Source organism: Prionailurus bengalensis, chromosome B4 (genome assembly GCF_016509475.1).
Source record: "Prionailurus bengalensis isolate Pbe53 chromosome B4, Fcat_Pben_1.1_paternal_pri, whole genome shotgun sequence".
Taxonomy (NCBI): Eukaryota; Metazoa; Chordata; class Mammalia; order Carnivora; family Felidae; genus Prionailurus; species Prionailurus bengalensis.
The window spans coordinates 54680122-54701252 of NC_057358.1; the positions used below are offsets into that span (position 1 = coordinate 54680122).

The 21131-nt window shown below is 41.8% G+C and overlaps 1 protein-coding gene across 1 annotated transcript; it reads right to left on the reverse strand.

Annotated features, from left to right (window-relative positions):
* Positions 1 to 1209: 1209 nt before the first annotated feature.
* On the reverse strand, positions 1210 to 3578 carry LOC122473072 (cationic amino acid transporter 3-like). Its single transcript, XM_043563181.1, has one exon. The coding sequence runs from the start codon at positions 3121 to 3123 to the stop codon at positions 1372 to 1374; it is 1752 nt and encodes a 583-aa protein (XP_043419116.1). The 5' UTR covers positions 3124 to 3578; the 3' UTR covers positions 1210 to 1371.
* Positions 3579 to 21131: the final 17553 nt, after the last annotated feature.

Below are 21131 nucleotides of genomic sequence, written 5' to 3' on the forward strand. Positions count from 1 at the left end.
TATTTGTATATTACTTATGAAACAGTTTTTACTTTGTGTTACAGCTATGCTTTACCCCTTGGATTAGAAGACATGTTCAATAAGGGCAGGGGCCATATTTCATGTTTCTTGCACACATTCTGGGTTTTATAAATAATGCTGCAATAAACATAGGGGTGCATCTATCCTTTTGTTTTTTAAAAATTTTTTAACATTTATTTTTGAGAGACAGAAAGACACAGAGCGTGAGCAGGGGAGGGACAGAGAGAGGGGGAGACACAGAATCTGAAGCAGGCTCTAGGCTCTGAGCTGTCAGCACAGAGCCCAACGCGGGGCTCGAACTCACAAACTGCAAGATCATGACCTGAGCCGAAGTCGGTCGCCCAACCAACTGAGCCACCCAGGCACCTCTCCTTTTGAATTCATGTACCTAAAATGTTTTGGCACTGAAAAGGAAACCATCAATAAAACAAAAAATGCTACCTACTGAATGGGAGAAGATATTTGTAAATGATACATCAAATAAGGGGTTAATACTCAAAACACATGAAGAACTGATACAACTCAACACCAGAAAAACAAATAATCCAATTAAAAATATGGTCAGATGACCTTAATATACATTTTCATAAAGGGATATACAGATAGCCAATAGACACAGGGAAAGATACTCCCCCTCACTAATCATCAGGAAAATGTATATTAACACTACAGTAAGATATCACTTTATACCTGACAGAATGGATAAAATAAAAAAGACAAGAAAAACAAATGTTGGCCAGATAATGGGAAAAAGGAACCCTCATGCACTATTGGTAGGAACGTAAATTGGGCAGCCACTATGGAAAGCAGTATGGAGGTTCCTCACAAAATTAAAAATAGACCTACTAAGTAATCCAGTAATTCTGCTACTGCATATTTTTTAAGTAATCTCTGCACCCAAAGTGGGGCTCTAACTCACCACCCTTAGCTCAAGAGTCACATGCTCTACTGACTGAGCCAGGCAGGCATCCCACTGCCACTGGATATTTTGTCAAAGAAAACAAAAACATTTTCTCTAGTTTTTTAATAATATTTTTATAATTTTTTAATGTTTATTTATTTTTGAGAGAGAGACAGAGTGTGAGTGGGGATGGGCAGAGAGAGAGGGAGACATAGAATCAGAGCAGGTTCCAAGCTGTGAGCTGTTAGCTCAAACTCACAAACCGTGAGATTGTGAACTGAGCTGAAGTCGGATGCTTAACCAACTAAGCCATCAAGGCACCCCATTTTTAATATTTTTAAAAGCCAGTGTGCTGCTACAGGCACAATTCAAAAGTAGATAAGTAAAAAATAAAAGTAATAATAGGTACTAGAACTACTGAGTTCAAAGTTTACAGCTTTGGCCCTAGCTTAAGTGCGGTTAGAGACCAGGCTATACCGGAACCCATAGCTGAAGTAGATAGCAAACCCAATCAGCATCCAGACACCAAATACGATCCAGGTGGCAGCTGACACCTGCATCATAAGGTAAACATTCATGAAGATGCTCAGTACTGGGAGGAGAGGCAGAGCAGAGACCTTAGAGTGAAGGGAACTGGAGCTCTGAGGCTGTCTCCAGATGACCCCAGTGACCCCAGTGATGAGCACCAGGAGCAGCACAACCACTGAAATCCACACTGGGTCTCCAGAAAGCAGGACTGGCCACTGGGCCAGCACCAGGCACAGAAGAATGAGCAGCATAACAAGCAGTAAGGAGCAAACATAGATAACTCGGCCAGAGAGTGGAGTGGGGGTGGGGCTGCCTGGAAAAAGTAGTCCCTGTAGAGTCAGCCTCCCTGCTGCAGGTCCATTCTCATCCTGCACCTCTGTTTCATTTTCATCATTCTGCATCTCAGGCTGATACCTGATGATGAGAACACAAATAGCAACCATGGAGTAAGATATCATGGACCCAATAAACATGAGGTCCACAACATCAGTGATTCCAAAGAAGAAGGTCATGATTGCTGCAATGATCATAAAGATTAAAAAAAACATTCTGATGATGATGTTCCTGGTAAGGATCCAGGCAATGACAGGGAACAGGAGGCCATCCCCTGCCATCTTGTGTAACAGCTGGTATATGGGGAAAATAAGTCCAAAGATACTTCCCAAAAAACTACAGAAAAATCCAAACACTAGAATATAGTAGGCAGGAGCCCAGCCAATAAAGAGAAATGCCTCGGGCAAGGTGCTCCCAGGTTGAAGCTGGTAGTAAGGCACCATAAGTGTAAGTGCTAAAGAGACACCAAAATACAGCACAAAGAGGATGAACAGTGAAATAACAATGCTCCTGGGGATGGAACGTTGGGGCTTCTGGGCTTCCTCAACTCTGGTAACAATTTCCTCAAAACCTATAAATGCATAGAAACAGGTAGCTGCTCCACGGAGAATCCCCTCGAAGCCAAAAGGCACAAATCCTCCAGAGCCCAGAGGGCCCAAGCTTGAGGTGTCATTGAGTCCAGCCTTTACGTAGTCCTCTTCTGTGAGCTTCCAGTTGTGCAGGTCCCCCTTAACGAAGCCAGCGATGATGACAAAACTGAGAACCAAAATTTTCACCAACATGACCACTTTGGCAAGCGAGGAAGTTGAATCATACCAGAAATCCATGAAAAACCACAGAGTGAACATAAAAATGAAGCTTATATGGTCTTCTCTAAGGTAGTGGGAAACATGCGTTAAGATAAATTCTTGCAGTGTCACACGCAGTGACTCAAAAACTAAGAACAATACCTGGAAATAAATGACTGCATTAGCAACAAGGGAGAGGATGCGGTTCCAGCCAGTGATGAAAGCCCAAAGCTCACCTATAGTGACATGGCTGTAGAGATATGCAGAGCCAGAATGGGGAACCCGGGCAGTAATCTCTGCATAGCACAGCGCAGCCAACATTGAAGATAGGCCAGCAATCAAAACACAAATCACAAAGGATGGTCCTGCTTGATTGCTGACCACCTCACAAGCCAGGACATACACACCTACACCCAGTGTGCGGCCCACACCCAGGGTCACTAAATCCAGAGTGCTCAGTCTTCTCTCTGGGTCATCCTCAGCCACTGGTTCCTCCAGCATAGGTCTGCGTACCAGTTTTTGACCAAATGTACGAAATGTCTGACGCAGCATTCTAGCTGGAAATGAAGACTATTCCAGGATCAGAGAGCTGTAGCAAGTCCAGGGTGCAGACTCTGGGATCTGGTTCAGTGAGGCTGAGTTTAGCCAAGTTGAGTTGCAGCTGCTGAGGTCCATTACTCAGGCTTCAAAGCTGCTGCTTTGTATTTCATCTAGTATTCGATAGCCCTTCATAATGCCTAAAGAAACAATAAATATTTACCGAACTGAGTTGGTGTTCAACCAACTAAAGAAAGCTCACAACCAAAGCTCAGAAGTCCCATGTAACCCATTGCAGCCTGAGCATCACAGAAACTGAAATCAAAGAAAATCATTTAAAAAAAAAAAATCAACACTGCTTTCTCCTCAGAAAAGCATCAAATATCTCCCAACATTCTCCTTTTTACACACTACATGACAAAAATCCCCTTTGGGTTTCATCTAACTCATGTAGCTTCATGGACTAATTAAGCTGTAGGACACAAAGGGCACGAAATTCTTGTGCAATAATTTACACATGGGATGTTTGTGTGGTGCTTGAGCATAAGTTATGACACATTAATTCATGAACTAGTGGGCCTTGTTGCAGTTGCAGAACCATTTCTTAAGTATCATCTGAGTTTAAAATACAAATATTGGTCCCAGTGTCTTGAAACTCTTTGACCCGAAATCAGTTCCCAAGGTCAGATGGCCACCTTTCTCCTCATTTTGCATCATCCATTTAGCTATACTGATGGCAAAAAATGTGCTGTCCAACCCTTCCCTTTACCCTTCTAGGCCCACAGGGGGCTCTGTGAGAAGAGAGGAAGAGGGAGAAAGAGGCAGGGCCTTCATAACTAGCTGCAAGAACGACAGCAACAGGCTGTCTGGTGATGAAACACTAGAGTAACAGGTGCATAAGCCAACCAAGTGTCCATTACTAAGGGAGAAGAGTCAGAAAGGCCATTTTGTGAATTCTGAAATTCAGTAAACCTCACCCAAAGCAACCAGGCAAAACTTAATATAATCCACAATTATGAGAGTGTGATGGGTAGGAAGGAAAGAAGTCACCTAGCTCAGCTGCTCACAACCAAAACAATTCCTTCTCTCTCCTCCTTCTCTGAGTTCCAGTAAAGAAGATGAGCTCACTTCTGCAGGAACTCTGCTCACTAGTCACGCTATGCTCTATAAACACCCTGGGCCATCTGTGATGTCAGCTGCTAGCCACCTCGAGACCCTGCCCTGCTCTGTGAGCTTATATTAAAACACTAACTTGTAACTCCCTCTTAATTTTCCACTATAGCTATTTTCCACTCACTCAAACATGGTCTCAATATGCCAAAGCTATTTTCTTAACGAAGGAACCCTACATGTGGTTCCTCCTTCCCCCTCACCACTGCTGCTATTCAAACGGCTGCCTCCTGAATTGGAGCAAGACTTTGGTGAGCAATTCACAGCAATGCCCCAGAAATGAGTAGTGGAGAACAGAGAAAACAAAGTCATACAGCCCCCACTCTCCTCACTTCTCAGGCTTTGGTTTTGAGAGAATTTTAGGAAATGTTGCCAGAGGTTCCGAAGACAGAAAGATCACGTCAGAATTGAACAGTCTTCTGTACAGATTAGCAAGGGAAATTCTAATGTTGTGGGGCAAGGTTCTGTGTACAAATCTATCTAGACTCCTTATCAACCACCCACCAGTGGCAACCAGTTCCAAGGTTATGATTTACTAAGAAGCACACACATAGACAGTCAATACTTAACTCATGGAATCTTTCTACACTGTGAATGTCATTGATGTGCACCCCCCCCAACCCAGGCTTCAAACCCTTCAGTGTTTCCACTGCCCTCCCTGCTAAGTTCATCTTTCAGCATCTTGCCTGTGCTAATTCCTCCAGGCTCATCCCCTGCCCACTCCCTGCTCCAGCTGCAAAATTCTACACTTACCCTGTTACCTGTCTCTAATGTCCTCTTGTCGCCTGCATTTAGCTAACCCCCACTTCTCTTTCAGTTCCAAGCTCAGAAGTTGCTGCCTCAGAAAGCCTCCCCTGACCCTTATGCTGCTCTTCCTGTGTGTTCTCATAGCACCCGGTCTTCCCCATGTGCCATTTATCCTAATGTATCAGAATTCCAGCTAATCTGCCTGTGTCTTCTATCAAAGTGTTAGTTAGATGCTCAATAAATACGTGTTGAATGAATACACAAACTGAGAATAGAAAACTGAAAGAGAACATAATCCAGAATCCCTAGCTAATTGACTTTGAGATACATGCTTTGCAGCCAAACAATATTTATAATCCTGATTTAGGTAAAAATATAAATTTTATTACCTTCCTTGTAGAAGGCAAGGGAAATGAAAGTGTGAAGGAAAAGGAAACTGATGAACCTTGCCTACACATCATTCATGGCTGGTATAATCCACACAGGGTGACAAAGAATTGTCAATTTTTTTTTGAAGGCATCATGCTCAGGCCCTGTAACCTAGGCAGGATATTCTAAGGCAGAGGCTCTCACTTTGGGGGACAGAGACAGGGATCACGAAGACTGGGAAATATTTTCATACTTCATATCCAGTCGTTCTGGAGATTCTTATCCACTAGCCCTATCCTTCCCATGGCTGCTCAAAACCACCTCAAATGACAAGAAATTGTCCTCATATCAAAGAGAAGAGATTATAAAAGCTTCCTTCACAGGAAAGCAGCACAGTTTAGCAGATAGGAGTAAGGCTCTGCTGATACATGGTTCAGGTTCAAATCAAAACTCAACCTTATACCAGCTACTCTGGACAAATTAGTTACCCTCTTGCTGCTTTGGTTTCAATAACAGTCAAATGAGGGTAAAATTTCCTCAAGGGTAATTATGAGGCATAAGAGAAATGATGCCTATAGAGTAATTAGCACAGTGCCTAGCAAACAATATATAATTAATATAAGCTACCTAACGTTTATTATTGAAAACTGATGCAAACTGCCAAACTTTGAAAATCAGTTAGTCTTTATAAATGTCCGGCCCCAAAATCATCCACTAAAACTCAAACTTGTTAGCTCGCTCTCGTGAGACAATGAAAACAGCTTTATTCCATATATTTTGCCTTGAAAGCTAAGTACCCTAATTAAACACCCTCATACATGGTGCTAAACACTTGGAGGTCCTAGGCTTACTGGGTTAGTCCAGGCATCAAAAAAAAAAAAATGCAAGCTTCAAACATCACCCCCATCAGCATCAGCATCAATATTTTTCCCTATGGATGCCTCATCTTATTCCTAGAAGGGGCAGTGCTGGGTACTGTAGTGCTAAAAGAAAAGGACATTATGGGGCGCCTGGGTGGTGCAGTCGGTTAAGCGTCCGACTTCAGCCAGGTCACGATCTTGCGGTCCGTGAGTTCGAGCCCCGCGTCAGGCTCTGGGCTGATGGCTCGGAGCCTGGAGCCTGTTTGCGATTCTGTGTCTCCCTCTCTCTCTGCCCCTCCCCCGTTCATGCTCTGTCTCTCTCTGTCCCAAAAATAAATAAACTTTGAAAAAAAAAATTTTTTAAAAGCAAAGGACATTATGTCAGAAATTTTGGATTTGAGCCTTCATCCTTCCACTTCACTATATAAACCAGGGTTATTTGCTTGATCTCTCTAAGCCTCAGGTTTCCTCACCCACAAGGAACCTTACTTCACTTCCCTTCGAGGATCCACATAAGAATTTGATGAGAAGATACAAAATACCACCCAACAATGGTGGGAGTGTAACTGGGATCACCATCCTGAACCACAATCAGTGGAATTAAGAATGCACACACCCTCCCACCCTACCATCTCTCCCTGAGATATACACCACAAGGAAACTCTCTCTGAGTCCGTAAGGAGGCTTATATGAGCGAGTTCATCACAGGACTATTTCTGAATTTGGAGCTATGCCAGCCTCTGTTACTAGAGGAATGTACAGGTAAAATGTGCCATATGTACACAATGAAATATTACATAGCAGTCAGAAACAAAGTCGATTAAAGATAACAACATGGATAGATTTCAGAAACAATGTTAAGTAGCAAAGTAGAAGCAGGATGAGGTATACAACACAATCACATTTATATACATTTATAAAACAGCCACAAAGTGCTGTGTATTTGTCAAGGATACACACATACCTGTTAAAAATGTCATGCCACTCCTCTGATAAAATCTCCCACTGGTTTCTCTTTTCATTCAGAGGAGAAGCCAAAGTCTGCATTTACAATGGCCTACAAAGCCCTACAGTATTTGTCAGTGACCCACCTACTACCCAGCCTCAGTTTCTCCCTCTTCCCACTTATTTTTCTCTAGCCTCCTAACCATTCTGGACTCTTAACATACCAGGCAAGACCCGACCCCTCAGGGCCTTTGTACTTGCTGTCCCTATGACCATACCACTTCGAACCCAGATAGCCCCATGGTTGTCCACTTCACTAAATTTGGTAAAATAGCACATGTGTAGCACAGCCTTCCTTAAGCACCACATATAAAACTACAACCTGCTCCTAACCACCCAGCCATACCTTATCCCCCTGCCCTCATTGTCCTCATAGCACTTGTCATTATTCAAGGTACTATGTGTTGTACTTAATTGTCTATCATTTGCCTCACACTAAAAGATGTAATTTCCATGGAAGCAGGGCATTTTTACCATTTGGCTCTTGGCTATATTCCCCACATTACAACTGTGTATTTGTAGAATGGATGAATGTATCCAATACACATATAGAGCACGGATTGGAAGAGCATTTGCTAAATACACTAAAGCAGGTGCCTCCAGTGAGGAGGGGAAATGAGAATAGAGATCAGGATGAAAGGGTAAAATAAAATGCATTGTATGCAAAGGGGTCTGACAGGAAGCAGTGATGCTAACAGTCCATGGCTGAGGGAGGGGTTGACTCCACTCTGCGCACTTCAGATTCGACAAGGAATTGCATGAGATAATGTTGTGGGAGTTAACTTGAAGGGTAACTGGATCCTGTAATTGTTAGGACATGGAGAACACAGAGAAGGAACACCTGCTAGAAAGAGGGTGGAGAACAAGGGAAGATGGGGCACTCCTCCTACCAGTTCCTTCTGAAACCATTTCCCTTTTCCCAATTCCTCTTTCTCCTTCACTCCTTCAACTGTCTCTGGAGACTCCTTACTGGGCAATAAGGATGCTTGTACCACATTTCTCCCTCTGCGGAACAGTCCTCAGCCACCTCCCTCCCAACAGACACAAGAGTTGTTCTTAACATTTGTTGAGTCACAGAGCCCTCTGAGTTTGGTCGTCTCAAAAAATTCCCTACACTCTCCTGAAGTCCATTCATGGACCCTGAGCAGGAATCCCAGAGGAGGACCATGTGAATGGCAGGGTCGGAGATGGGTAATGGTTTGATCATTTCTGTTTACTTCAACTGTGTGTGCAGGGTGGTTCTTGTGCTCTTTCCAATTTTACTGAAGATGAAGGAGAGTGGGCTACAGACAGAGTATGCAGCTACCAGAGAAGCAGCCCAAGGAACAAAGAATCTGGTAATTAAATAATCATATTTCATTACTCCAACACAAGCTGGCACAAGAACAATAAACAAGCAAGCTTATAGAAGAGAAAGCAAAGCCATTAATGGGAATCCTGAGAGACCCTACCACAATTCCAGCTTACAACAATACAGAAACATCACCCTCAAACGCTATTTTCAGGACTGCCCTTTCTCCACGTGGTAATCTACAATTGCTCCGATAGTTTATATTCAGTCCAGACTCTCCGACCAAGCTGTCAGAGCCCCGCCCTAATTCTCTCCCTACCCTCAGGCCCATCACCTCCTTCCTGACTCAGCTCCTCACATCCTGACTTACCCTTCCTGGGATGAGCCTTTGGCCTGAGTAAGTGCCTGCTTGCCAGGGATGCCCTCCTCACTTCTTTCTGTCCAGTCTTGATGCTCTAGTTCTTCTCAGTCCTATTGTACAACGTTTCTCCTGGTGATTAGGAAGCCTTTCCTAATCCATCCTGACCGGTCCCCATCTCCAACTTCCCTCCAATTCCCATCAGTACTTACAGTCCACCCTGATGCTCAGCTAAAACTAATTTTCCCTTTCTGTCTGCTGGTGTCCTGAGTGTGTCACTTAAATTCCTTTATAATCTAAAAGCTTCTGGAGGTCAGGGCCAGGATCTATATACCTCATCTTTCTGGATTCCACACTCCCACCTCCGACCCTCACTACCCAGGAAAAGATTCTGCTCATAATTGTACAAAACAACCATAAGAAGCATTTAGGACAGAGAAAATGAATTTATAGATGATCGACTACTATATCCTGAGATTCCTAGAGGAAATTTGTTTTGTTTTTTGTTTGTTTGTTTGTTTGGGACTTTGTTTTCATTTTTGAGAGACACGGTCTAACAGAGGTGTAAACTGGAGCTAGAGCATTTACAATCATGTATTTCAAGCACATTTCCAGAGTCATTGAGGGCCTTGACTCTGTGAATCTGTTCCATTAAGAAACAGTCTCTCTGAAAGGAGGTGCTTGGTGCATAGGAGGTGGTGAAAAAAATGGAGAGAAAGGCCAGGGAACATGAAGCCAGCTTGTATGAATTCCATAATGCCCTCAACTCCCCCTTCCCTCTCACTTCTCCGTGTATTTCTCTCAGTTTCTGAGCTCCTTCCAAACTCCAAAACCAAAGTTCCAGCTCAAGGCTCCCAGAACAACTCCTGTCAAGTCCAACAATCCACCCGTTAAATTGCAGGCTGCCTTCCTCTCCTAGCCAGCTCCAAACACACCTCTTTGTCCTGGAGGTCATTGTGTTTACTCCTCTGTCTCTAAGAGTGGCACTGCCCTCACTCTGGACATTTCCTTTTCAAAGCATTTTCCAAGGCAGTAAGCTCTACTGGTTCCCCTGGTTGAGTGTTAACACTCTTGCCAATCAGGAAGTTGGCCTAGTGGCTCCTACTGAATTGAATCAAAGAGAGTTTGGCTACCAGCTGCTTTTCTAGAAGTTTGATAAGGACTTGAGAGGAAGGCTAAGGAGGCTGTTAAATGATTATTTCACTTCTCAAAGTGTCAGAGAAGTGAATTTAAATACAACATCTGCAGAGATCATATCAATCCTCCATATCTGAGCATAGATCCTTTCTAACCTCAAAGTATATGAAAACTCTTTGTCCTTAAAATTTCTGGACAATGAAGACTCTGGAGCCAATCAAACTAGTGACTCCCAAACATTCAACTATAAAGGTTTTTAGAAAGATGAGCTACCCCAGAGTTTCTCAAGTCCTAACTCAAGCAGCCCTGCAACTGAGGTAGCGGCAGTCATGAATACAGGAGTAGAAGTTTTGAGTTTAGGGCAAGAGTTTTAAGTAAAGGTAAATGTCGTGTACATGTACAGCAACATGTCCAAGAGTGACACAGTTCACAGGCATATGGAAAGGCAAACAGAACAAAAGCCACCATGAACACTGGGGCTGAGTCTCATACCCAAGGGTAGAAGAAATTGGTTTCCAAAATCAAATGAAAAATGGAATCTTCCCAATTTCTCCTTCTGTTTGGCCTTCTCTTCAAGTCTGTGTCCAATCATGGTCTTTCCTTTATCTGTTCAACTAATATACTGATTCTCATTTATTCAGCACTGTAGATAAAGCAGAAAAAGCACAGAAATCTCTCCACACAAGTTGGTTACATCCTGTAGTTGAAAGCAAACAATAAACAAATAAGTAATATGGATATATATTGTGTTGGAATTGCAATCAGTGAGACAGAGAAGAGGGAAGCAAGAAAAGGTTAGGATGTGCTCAGAGTGGGTGTTGTGATTATAAAATGGGTGATCCAAGAGAGCCTCACCTTCACACTGTTGTGCAACTGTCACCACCATTCATGCCCAGAACTTGTTCATCTTCCTCAGCTGAAACTCTGCACCCATAAGCAGTAACTCCCAGTTCTTCCCTACGCACAGCCCCTGGCACCACCATTCTACTTTCTCTCTCTCAATTTGACTACTGTAGGTACCTCATATAGTGGAATCACACAATATTGTCCTTTTGCATACAGCTTGTCTTCAAGGTTCATCTGTGTTGTCAGAATGGCCTTCCTCTTTAAGGCTGAATGATACTACATTGTATATATCCCATATCTTGTTCATGTGTCCATGCACTGATGGATATACCTTTTAGCTGTTATGAATAATGCTGTAATAAATATGTGTATTTTATACATATACATATAATACATATGTAATAAAAGTCTTTCTGAGTCCCTCCTTCAATTCTGTGGGAATTGTTGCAACCACTCACAACATAGTATGATCACCACCCACTCCTAGGGTAAAGAGACTCCACAGGTTGCCTCATGACATACTGCCCATCTCATTTTCCTTCTCTGTGGGTCTTTACAGATGTCCTGGGTTATCCTTAAGCTTTCACCCATTTATCATAAAAAGGGGACTAAGATATAGGAGAAGGCTTCTCTTCCCCATTCCTCGAGTAGAAAAATAATAGACCTAAGTGGCAGTGAAAATCTTACTTCATTCATTTATTTGTTCAGTGAATAAATATTCAGAACCTCCTAAATGTCAGTTCTAAGGGCACTTAGGTGGCTTAGTCGATTAAGCATCTGACTTCAGCTCAGGTCATGATCTCATAGTACATGTGTTTGAGCCCTGTGTGAGTCTCTGAGCTGACACCTCAGAGCCTGGAGACTGTCTCAGATTCTGTCTCCCTCTCTCTCTTCTCCTCCCCACTCACACTCTGTCTCTCTATCTCAAAAAAAAAGAAAAAAGAAAAACATTAAAAAAAATTAAAAGCCAGCCTAGGGTTTGATGTTACAAACACAATGGGGAGGAAAAAGAGATGTCCCTGCATACATGATACTCATTGTCTTTAATATGTTCTTGTATAATATTCCTGTCTAAAATGTGTAACCTAATACTGATGATAAAAATGATCAGTATACAAAACAACTTTCTACAGAAAGTGGACTTTCTATAAAACAACTGACATGTGCTCTTCAAAACTATCAATGTCAGGCTGAGGAACTATTACAGATTAAATGAGAATAAAGAGACATGACAAAGAAATATAATGCATAACCCTGGGTTGCACCTGGATCATGGAGAAACACTTTAGTACCAAATCAAAATAGGAAATTAGTAAACCTTAAGTATAGACTGTATTTCATACATACATGCACCCACACACATACACATATACATTGGACAGAGCAAGCAAATGTGGCAAAATATCAACAACTGGTCGATCCTAGTGAAAAATAAATGGGTGTTTACTATTTTTGCAACTTTCTGTAGGGTTGATATTTTGCAAACTAAAAACACAGGAAGAAAAAAAGTATATCCTGATAGTAAAGATTATGGATTCCCCATCCCTGAATGCCTTTTATAAACAAGCTTGCCATCACTTTTAATTAGAACCAAACCCCACCCAGAATGATCTAGCCTCAAATCAAGAACTTTGGATCAGAAGAGTAGGTGGGAAGGTAGAACTCCTTTGTCTGAGACCAAAGTTGTCACCAAGCAAAAATGACTGGAAAGACACCACAACCTTGGCTCATGTAAGTACACTTATAAAAACTCCATACTTTTATTGTCTTTTTGTGGGACTAACACACAGTAATAAACCAAGGCCCAAGACTTGAACTCTTAGGAGCATTGGGGAAACATATGCAGAGGCTGAGGGCAGAGAAAAATAACATCTAGCAAATAGGGGTACCAGGTGTATGTGCAAGATTTAGGGATAAATGGAGAGAGGTGTGAAAGCGAACCAGAATTTGTTGAGCTGCAAGTAATGCAGAGATGTTATTTAATTTAATCCCCATAACAACGCAATGAAATAAGTATTATTCCACTTTACAGACCGAGAAGTGAGACAACTGTCCCAAGCTCATAACCCACTAACAAGAAGAGGTGGAATTTAAACTTGGTTCTTTGTTACTTCAAAGACCATGTTCTTTCTCCTGAAGAGCGCTACCACCACAAAGAGTGAAGACTCAGGGTAGAGCTATTAAAGGAGTATTTCAGCCAGTTCCTTTCATTGTGCCCAGGTCACTCACTTTCAATCACTTTCCTTTCCTTCCAAATAGATACTGATAGGCAGGAGTTAAAAGTACTGAAACCATTAAATCTGAAAGCTCTAAACCATGTCCCAAACATAACCTAGGGCCAAAAAACTCCAGACTATCCTTTTAGATGCTAAGAAAGATTCCAAAGTATCCCTTAGTTATTCCAATACTTCCCAGATATGATTTTACAGCTAATTGTAATTCCTGCTCACAACTTTAGCCTATCTCCTTTTACTTGGCTTTTAGTGGAAATATAGGACAATAGATCTCCAGATGACAAGTAGCACCTTCCTGAGACTTCTTTCACCATCTAATTCTTTCATCGATCTATCACAATCTTTTCTAGTCACTGCCTTATTCTAGAGAAGAAAAAGAACCATCTCAGTGCAGTTTAGGGAATTCTAGAAAAGAAAGTGAAACCTTGATTCTCATTGTATAAAGGAAGACAGGAGGTCTGGGGTGCAGACATTTTCCAAAATGGGAGCCCAATGACAGGAAGATGCTTGAAATTTCTCTGATATCCTGATTACTTTCACGTTTGACCTTCCTAAACTTCAGCCATCATCCCTGGCTTCCAGATGGTAGAGACACACACTGTTGGGAAAATTCTGTCAGAAAGGAGAGCCCCAACTGGAACAAAGTGGGGTAGGAGGGTTGATGGTAAGAGCTTAATGAAGATAGCTTGACAAAACATCTTTTTAAGCTCCCTATATCACCCGGCCATTTGCTCCCCAGATTTGGCTGTCAATAAGAGGCAGACTGGGAATGGTTGCCAGAGAATGGCGATATCCTCTTTATCCTTAACCCAGAAGAACCAGTACCATTAAAACGTTAGTCCACCAGTCACTCCAAAATGTGATTAGCCACTTTCCGGAACTAAAATGTCAGGGTGATGCTGGAAAAAGGACATCACCTATGTCAGAGTGATCATTCTGGTTTGGTTGCTTTTGACAACCAGAGACCTGACCTACTAGGACATATAAAATGGTCATTAGCATTCTCTATCGTGAGCCATATCTGTAACCAGCTCTGAGCTCACAGCACCTAGAACATAGTTATTATTTATTAATCATCCATGGAAATAAGCACAAAGATCAATGAACATCAGGCATGAATACAGACCTCTTTGTGTTTGGAAATCCTCACTTTTTAAAAAAAGTTATGAAGGAATGTGGACTTGAGATAAGGAATAATGGGTATTCTATCAGTATAGGAAGATCACTAGAGAAGATAAAGAATTGCCTTTCTTTTTTCATTTGAAAAGGAAGAAAACTCCAAACATATCCAGAAACAAAGGACTGACAAAGCAGCCTCTAAGGGTCATGACTTTAATCAGTGAAGCTGCATAAAAATTTGGAAAAAATCTAAGAAATTTCAACTGAAATAATTGGATTCAGATATTTGGGGATCACCAACCTAGTCCCCAATTCAATTCAGCTGACAAGAAGTTATTTAGACACTTAACACCTTTTCCACACTAGACAGGTATCTAGTAGATTCTTCAGTTTGCAAATATGCATATCCAGGGAGAGCCTCCAGCCATACTCCCGGGTCTACCCTCTTCATCCATAAAACTGATAAATCTAAATAATGGGATCCTCTCAGCTCTCCCTCAGATTCACCTAGCAGCCATTAGGGAATGCTGTCCTTGAAGCAAGATAAAGGTCTAAATCACATTCTTCCTGTTCACAACATACACCAGATAACTAAAGTCTGAGTACTCTCTATTCTCTTACTGGAAAATAACACTTTCCTCAAGTCTTAAAAATGCACGTGAACGTACATGAGCACACATACACACACACAGCCAACCAAACCTGCAGTTTCCTATTCTCCATTAAGTCCAAACTTCTAAGAGTGTATTTGCAAGTCTTTCTTTTCACTGCTCTTCTACCACTTACTCCTACTATTAATGTTTTCTGTGGCTCCTGCTTGAACAGGACAAATCTTTCCCCACACATGCACATCTTGCTGGCATTAACATCACCCTCACACAGACTGTTCCGCTCTGCCAAGAACATGCTCTTTCCAAACCTTTTTCAACAAGATCCTCCTTCCAGAAGTTTCTCTGAGCATAATTGAAGATAGATATCTGATCTCTCCAGTATGTTCTGCTTGCCCTCTTCTCTCCCCTCAATACTATCCAGTGGCATAAATCACTGATTTAGAACTTTTCAACTGGGAGAACACAGTTAGGGAAGAGGGTAGGAGTAGTAGGTGGGGAGGTGTTGCTGAGGAGCAGAGCTCTTGCATGATGATCCTCTCAGCTTGCCTTTCTCTCCCCAGCTGAAGTCTGAGCTACAAAGAGTTAACTGGCCACAGCCAAGGAAGTAACCCAGGATATACAGCCAGGTTTGGCGATGTCAGAGATCTGACACAACTGAGGTCCAAGTCTCTTCCACCACAACAAAGTGAAAGTACAGAGGAAGTAACCCAAGTCAGCCTAGAGAACATACATTATCTGTGAGGGTCATTATATACACCAGTGTCATCACTTTCATGTGTGGCAACTGAACATATAAATAACACAGAGTTTGTATTTTCATTTCTTTATTTTATTGGAAAATAAGTCATGTAATGCTTTGACATTAGACATCATAACACAATACTCAAACTACAACATTTAAGGCTACCATGCAGAAGTGAGGAGTGGAACCATAGTCGATTGATTGAAAGATATGTACAACAGGATTTCACTTGTTTCTTTTTTTTTTTTTTTAATTTTTTTTTTCAACGTTTATTTATTTTTGGGACAGAGAGAGACAGAGCATGAACGGGGGAGGGGCAGAGAGAGAGGGAGACACAGAATCGGAAACAGGCTCCAGGCTCTGAGCCATCAGCCCAGAGCCCGATGCAGGGCTCGAACTCACGGACCGCGAGATCGTGACCTGGCTGAAGTCGGACGCTTAACCGACTGCGCCACCCAGGCGCCCCGGATTTCACTTGTTTCAAAAGGATAGGGAAGTATCCATAAAATGTCCTTATATTGCAAGACCACAGGGTTGCCTGGGTGACTTAACTCAGTGACTTAAGCATCTGACTTTGGCTCAGGTCATGATCTCAGGTTCATGAGTTCGAGCTGTGCATCAGGCTCTGTGCTGATAGCTCAGAGACTGGAGCCTGCTTCAGATTCTGTATCTCCCTCTCTTTGCCCCTCCCTTCTCACACACTTTCTCTCTCTCAAAAATAAATGAACATTAAAAAAATATTGAAAACTCCAAGAGATAATAATTTTCTGTATTTACTACCATTTTTCCTGTACTATCTGTAAACACAGATGGGTTCTGTGTACTTCCGGTTGGATCTAAAATGAGAAATTGAGTTGTCCCTCAAGTCAAAACAACAAAAGGTTTCTAAATGAAAAATACTGCATTCAATCTATTAAAGATGAGATTTCAGAGACTTCTGGGAAGATGGCGGCATAGGAGGATGCTGGGCTCACCGCCTCCTGCGGATCATTTAGATTCCACCCTCACCTGCCTAAATAACCCAGAAAATTTCCAGAAGAATAGCAGAATGGATTCTCTGGAGCCAAGCATAGACAAGAGGTCCACAGAAGAGGGTAGGAAGGGCAGAGAGGTGGTGCGCTACATGGCCTGGCGGGAGGGAGCCGGGGCAGAGGGGCAGCCTGTCAGCAAAGCAGAGCCCCCAAGTCTGACTTGCAAAAATGGAGGGGCTGGACGGGGTGTGTTCTGACAGTAAGCAGGACTTAACATCTGGGAGGTTATAAGTTAACAGATCTGCTTGGAGAACAGGAGGGCTGGAGGACAACAGGAGGGAGAGTTGTTGAGCCCCGGACAACAGAGCTCAGCTTGGCGGGGAACAAAGGCACTTGCCAGTGCCATCTCCCTCACCCATCCCCCAGCCAAAATCCCAAAGGGAACCAGTTCCTGTCAGGGAACATGCTTGACCTCGCAAACACCCAATGCTGTGCTTCTGTGGATCCATCGCTCCGGCAGGTCTGACTCCCTCCTGGTGCTACAGGGCCCATCCCGAAGCAGACCTCCAAAGGAAAAGTGAGCTGAGACTGCCCCTCCCGCCCCTGTGCACCTCGCCAATCCACCCCAGCTAATACGCCAGATCCCCAGCACCACAAGCCTGGCAGTGTGCAAGTAGCCCAGACAGGCCACGCCACCCCACAGTGAATCCTACCCTAGGAGAGGGGAAGAGAAGGTACACACCAGCCTGACTGTGGCCCCAGAGGTGGGCTGGGGGCAGACATCAGGTGTAACTGCGGCCCCGCCCACCAACACAAGTTACTTCAGACAGCACAGAGGAAGTGCCCTGCAGTTCCCCACCACTCCAGGGACTATGCAAAATGACGAAACGGAAGAATTCCCCTCAAAAAAAACCTCCAGGAAATAACGACAGCTAATGAACTGATCAAAAATGATTTAAACAGTATAATAGACTGTGAATTTAGAATACTAGTCATAAAATTAATCACTGGACTTGGAAAGAGTATAAAGGACAGTGGAGAATCTATTGCTACAGAGATCAAGGGACTAAGGAATAGCCAGGAGGAACTAAAAAATGCTATTAATGAGCTGCAAAAGAAAATGGAGATGACCACAGCTCGGATTGAAGAGGCAGAGGAGAGAATAGGTGAACTAGAAGATAAAATTATGGAAAAAGAGGAAGCTGAGAAAAAGAGAGATAAAAAAATCCAGGAGTATGAGGGGAAAATTAGAGAACTAAGTGATGGACTAAAGAGAAATAATCTACACATAATTGGTATTCCAGAGGAGGAAGAGAGAGGGAAAGGTGCTGAAGGTGTACTTGAAATAATAATAGCTGAGAATTATCCTGATCTGGGGAAGGAAAAAGGCATTGAAATCCAAGAGGCACAGAGAACTTACTTCAGACCTAACTTGAATCGATCTTCTGCACAATATATCATAGTGAAACTGGCAAAATACAAGGATAAAGAGAAAAACCTGAAAGCAGCTAGGGATAAACACGCTCTAACATATAAAGGGAGACCAATAAGACTCGTGACTGATCTCTCTACTGAAACTTGGCAGGCCAGAAAGGAATGGCAGGAAATCTTCAATGTGATGAACAGAAAAAATATGCAGCCAAGAATCCTCTATCCAGCAAATCTGTCATTTAGAATAGAAGGAGAGAAAAAGGTCTTCCCAAACAAACAAAAACTGAAGGAATTCGTCACCACTAAACCAGCCCTACAAGAGATCCTAAGGGGGACCCTGTGAGACAAAGTACCAGAGACATTTCTACAAGCATGAAACCTACAGACATCACAATGACTCTAAACCCATATCTTTCTATAATAACACTGAATGTAAATGGACTAAATGTGCCAAACAAAAGACATAGGGTATCAGAATGGATAAAAAAACAAGACCCATCTATTTCCTGTCTACAAGAGACTCATTTTAGACCTAAGGACACCTTCAGATTGAGAGTGAGGGGATGGAGAACTCTTTATCATGCCACTATAAGTTAAAAGAAAGCTGGAGTAGCCATACTTATATCAGACAAACTAGACTTTAAATTAAAGGTTGTAACAAGAGATGAAGAAGGGCATTAAATAATAATTACAGGATCTATCCATCAAGAAGAACTAACAATTATAAATGTCTATGCACCGAATACGGGAGACCCCAAAATATAAAACAATTAATCACAAACATAAGTGACCTTATTGACAAGAATGTGGTAATTGCAGGGGACTTTAATACCCCACTTACAACAATGGATAGATCATCTAGACACACAGTCAATAAAGAAACAAGGGCCCTAAATGATACATTGGATCAGATGGACTTGACAGATATATTTAGAACTCTGCATCCCAAAGCAACAGAATCTAATTTCTACTCAAGTGCACATGGAACATTCTCCAAGATAGATCACATAATGGGTCACAAAACAACCCTTCATAAGTATACAAGAATTGAGATCATACCATGCATACTTTCGGACCACAATGCTATGAAGCTTGAAATCAACCACAGGAAAAAGTCTGGAAAACCTCCAAAAGCATGGAGGTTACAGAAAACCCTACTAAAGAATGAATGGGTCAACCAGGCAATTAAAGAAGAAATTGAAAAATATATGGAAACAAATGAAAATGAAAATACAACAATCCAAACGTTTTGGGATGCAGCGAAGGCAGTCCTGAGAGGAAAATACATTGCAATCCAGGCCTATCTCAAGAAACATGAAAAATCCCAAATACAAAATATAACAGCACACCTAAAGGAAATAGAGGCAGAGCAGCAAAGACACCCCAAACCCAGCAGAAGAAGAGAAATAATAAAGATCAGAGCAGAAATAAACAATATAGAATCTAAAAAAACTGTAGAGAAGATCAATGTAACCAAAAGTTGGTTTTTTGAAAAAATAAACAAAATTGATAAACCTCTAGCCAGGCTTCTCAAAAAGAAAAGGGAGAGGAGCCAAATAGTTAAAATAATGAATGAAAATGGAATTATTACAACCAATCCCTCAGAAATATAAGCAATTATCAGGGAATACTATGAAAAATTATATGCCAACAAATTGGACAACGTGGAAGAAATGGACAAATTCCTAAACACCCACACACTTCCAAAACTCAATCAGGAAGAAACAGAAAGCTTGAACAGACCCATAACCAGCGAAGAAACTGGATCAGTTATCAAAAATCTCCCAACAAATAAGAGTCCAGGACCAGATGGCTTCGCTGGGAAATTCTCCCAGACATTTAAAGCGGAGAGAATACCTATCCTTCTCAAGCTATTCCAAAAAATAGAAAGGGAAGGAAAACTTCCAGACTCATTCTATGAAGCCAGTATTACTTTGATTCCTAAACCAGAGAGAGACCCAGTATAAAAAGAGAACTACAGGCCAATATCCCTGATGAATATGGATACAAAATTTCTCAATAAGATACTAGCAAATCAAATTCAACAGCTTATAAAAAGAATTATTCACCATGATCAAGTGGGATTCATTCCTGGGATGCAGGGCTGGTTCAGCATTCACAAATCAATCAACATGATACATCACGTTAATAAAAGAAAAGATAAGAACCATATGATCCTGTCAATTGATGCAGAAAAAGCATTTGACAAAATTCAACATCCCTTCTTAATAAAAACCCTCAAGAAAGTCGGGATAGAAGGAACATACTTAAAGATCATAAAAGCCATTTATGAAAAGCCCACAATGGGGAAAAACTGAGAGCTTTCCGCCTGAGATCAGGAACACAACAGGGATGTCCACTCTCACTGCTGTTGTTTAACATAGTGTTGGAAGTTCTAGCATCAGCAATAAGACAACAAAAGGAAATCAAAGGCATCAAAATTGGAAAAGATGAAGTCAAGCTTTCACTTTTTGCAGATGATATGATATTATACATGGAAAATCTGATAGACTCCACCAAAAATCTGCTAGAACTGATACATGAATTCAGCAATGTCGCAGGACACAAAATCAATGTACAGAAATCAGTTGCATTCTTATACACTAACAATGAAGCAACAGAAAGACAAATAAAGAAACTGATCCCATTCACAATTGCACCAAGAAGCATAAAATACCTAGGAATAAATCTAACCAAAGATGTAAAAGATCTGTATGCTGAAAACTATAGAAAACTTATGAAGCAAATTGAAGAAGATATAAAGAAATGGAAAAACATTCTATGCTCATGGGTTGGAAGAATAAATATTGTTAAAATGTCAATACTACGCAAAGCTATCTACACATTCGATGCAATCCCAAAATTGCACCAGCATTCTTCTCGAAACTAGAACAAGCAATCCTAAAATTCATATGGAACCACAAAAGGCCCCGAATAGCCAAAGGAATTTTGAAGAAGAAGACCAAAGCAGGAGGCATCACAATCCCAGACTTTAGCCTCTACTACAAAGCTGTCATCATCAAGACAGCATGGTATTGGCACAAAAACAGACACATAGATCAATGGAATAAAATAGAGACCCCAGAAGTGGACCCACAAAAGTATGGCCAACTAATCTTTGACAAAGCAGGA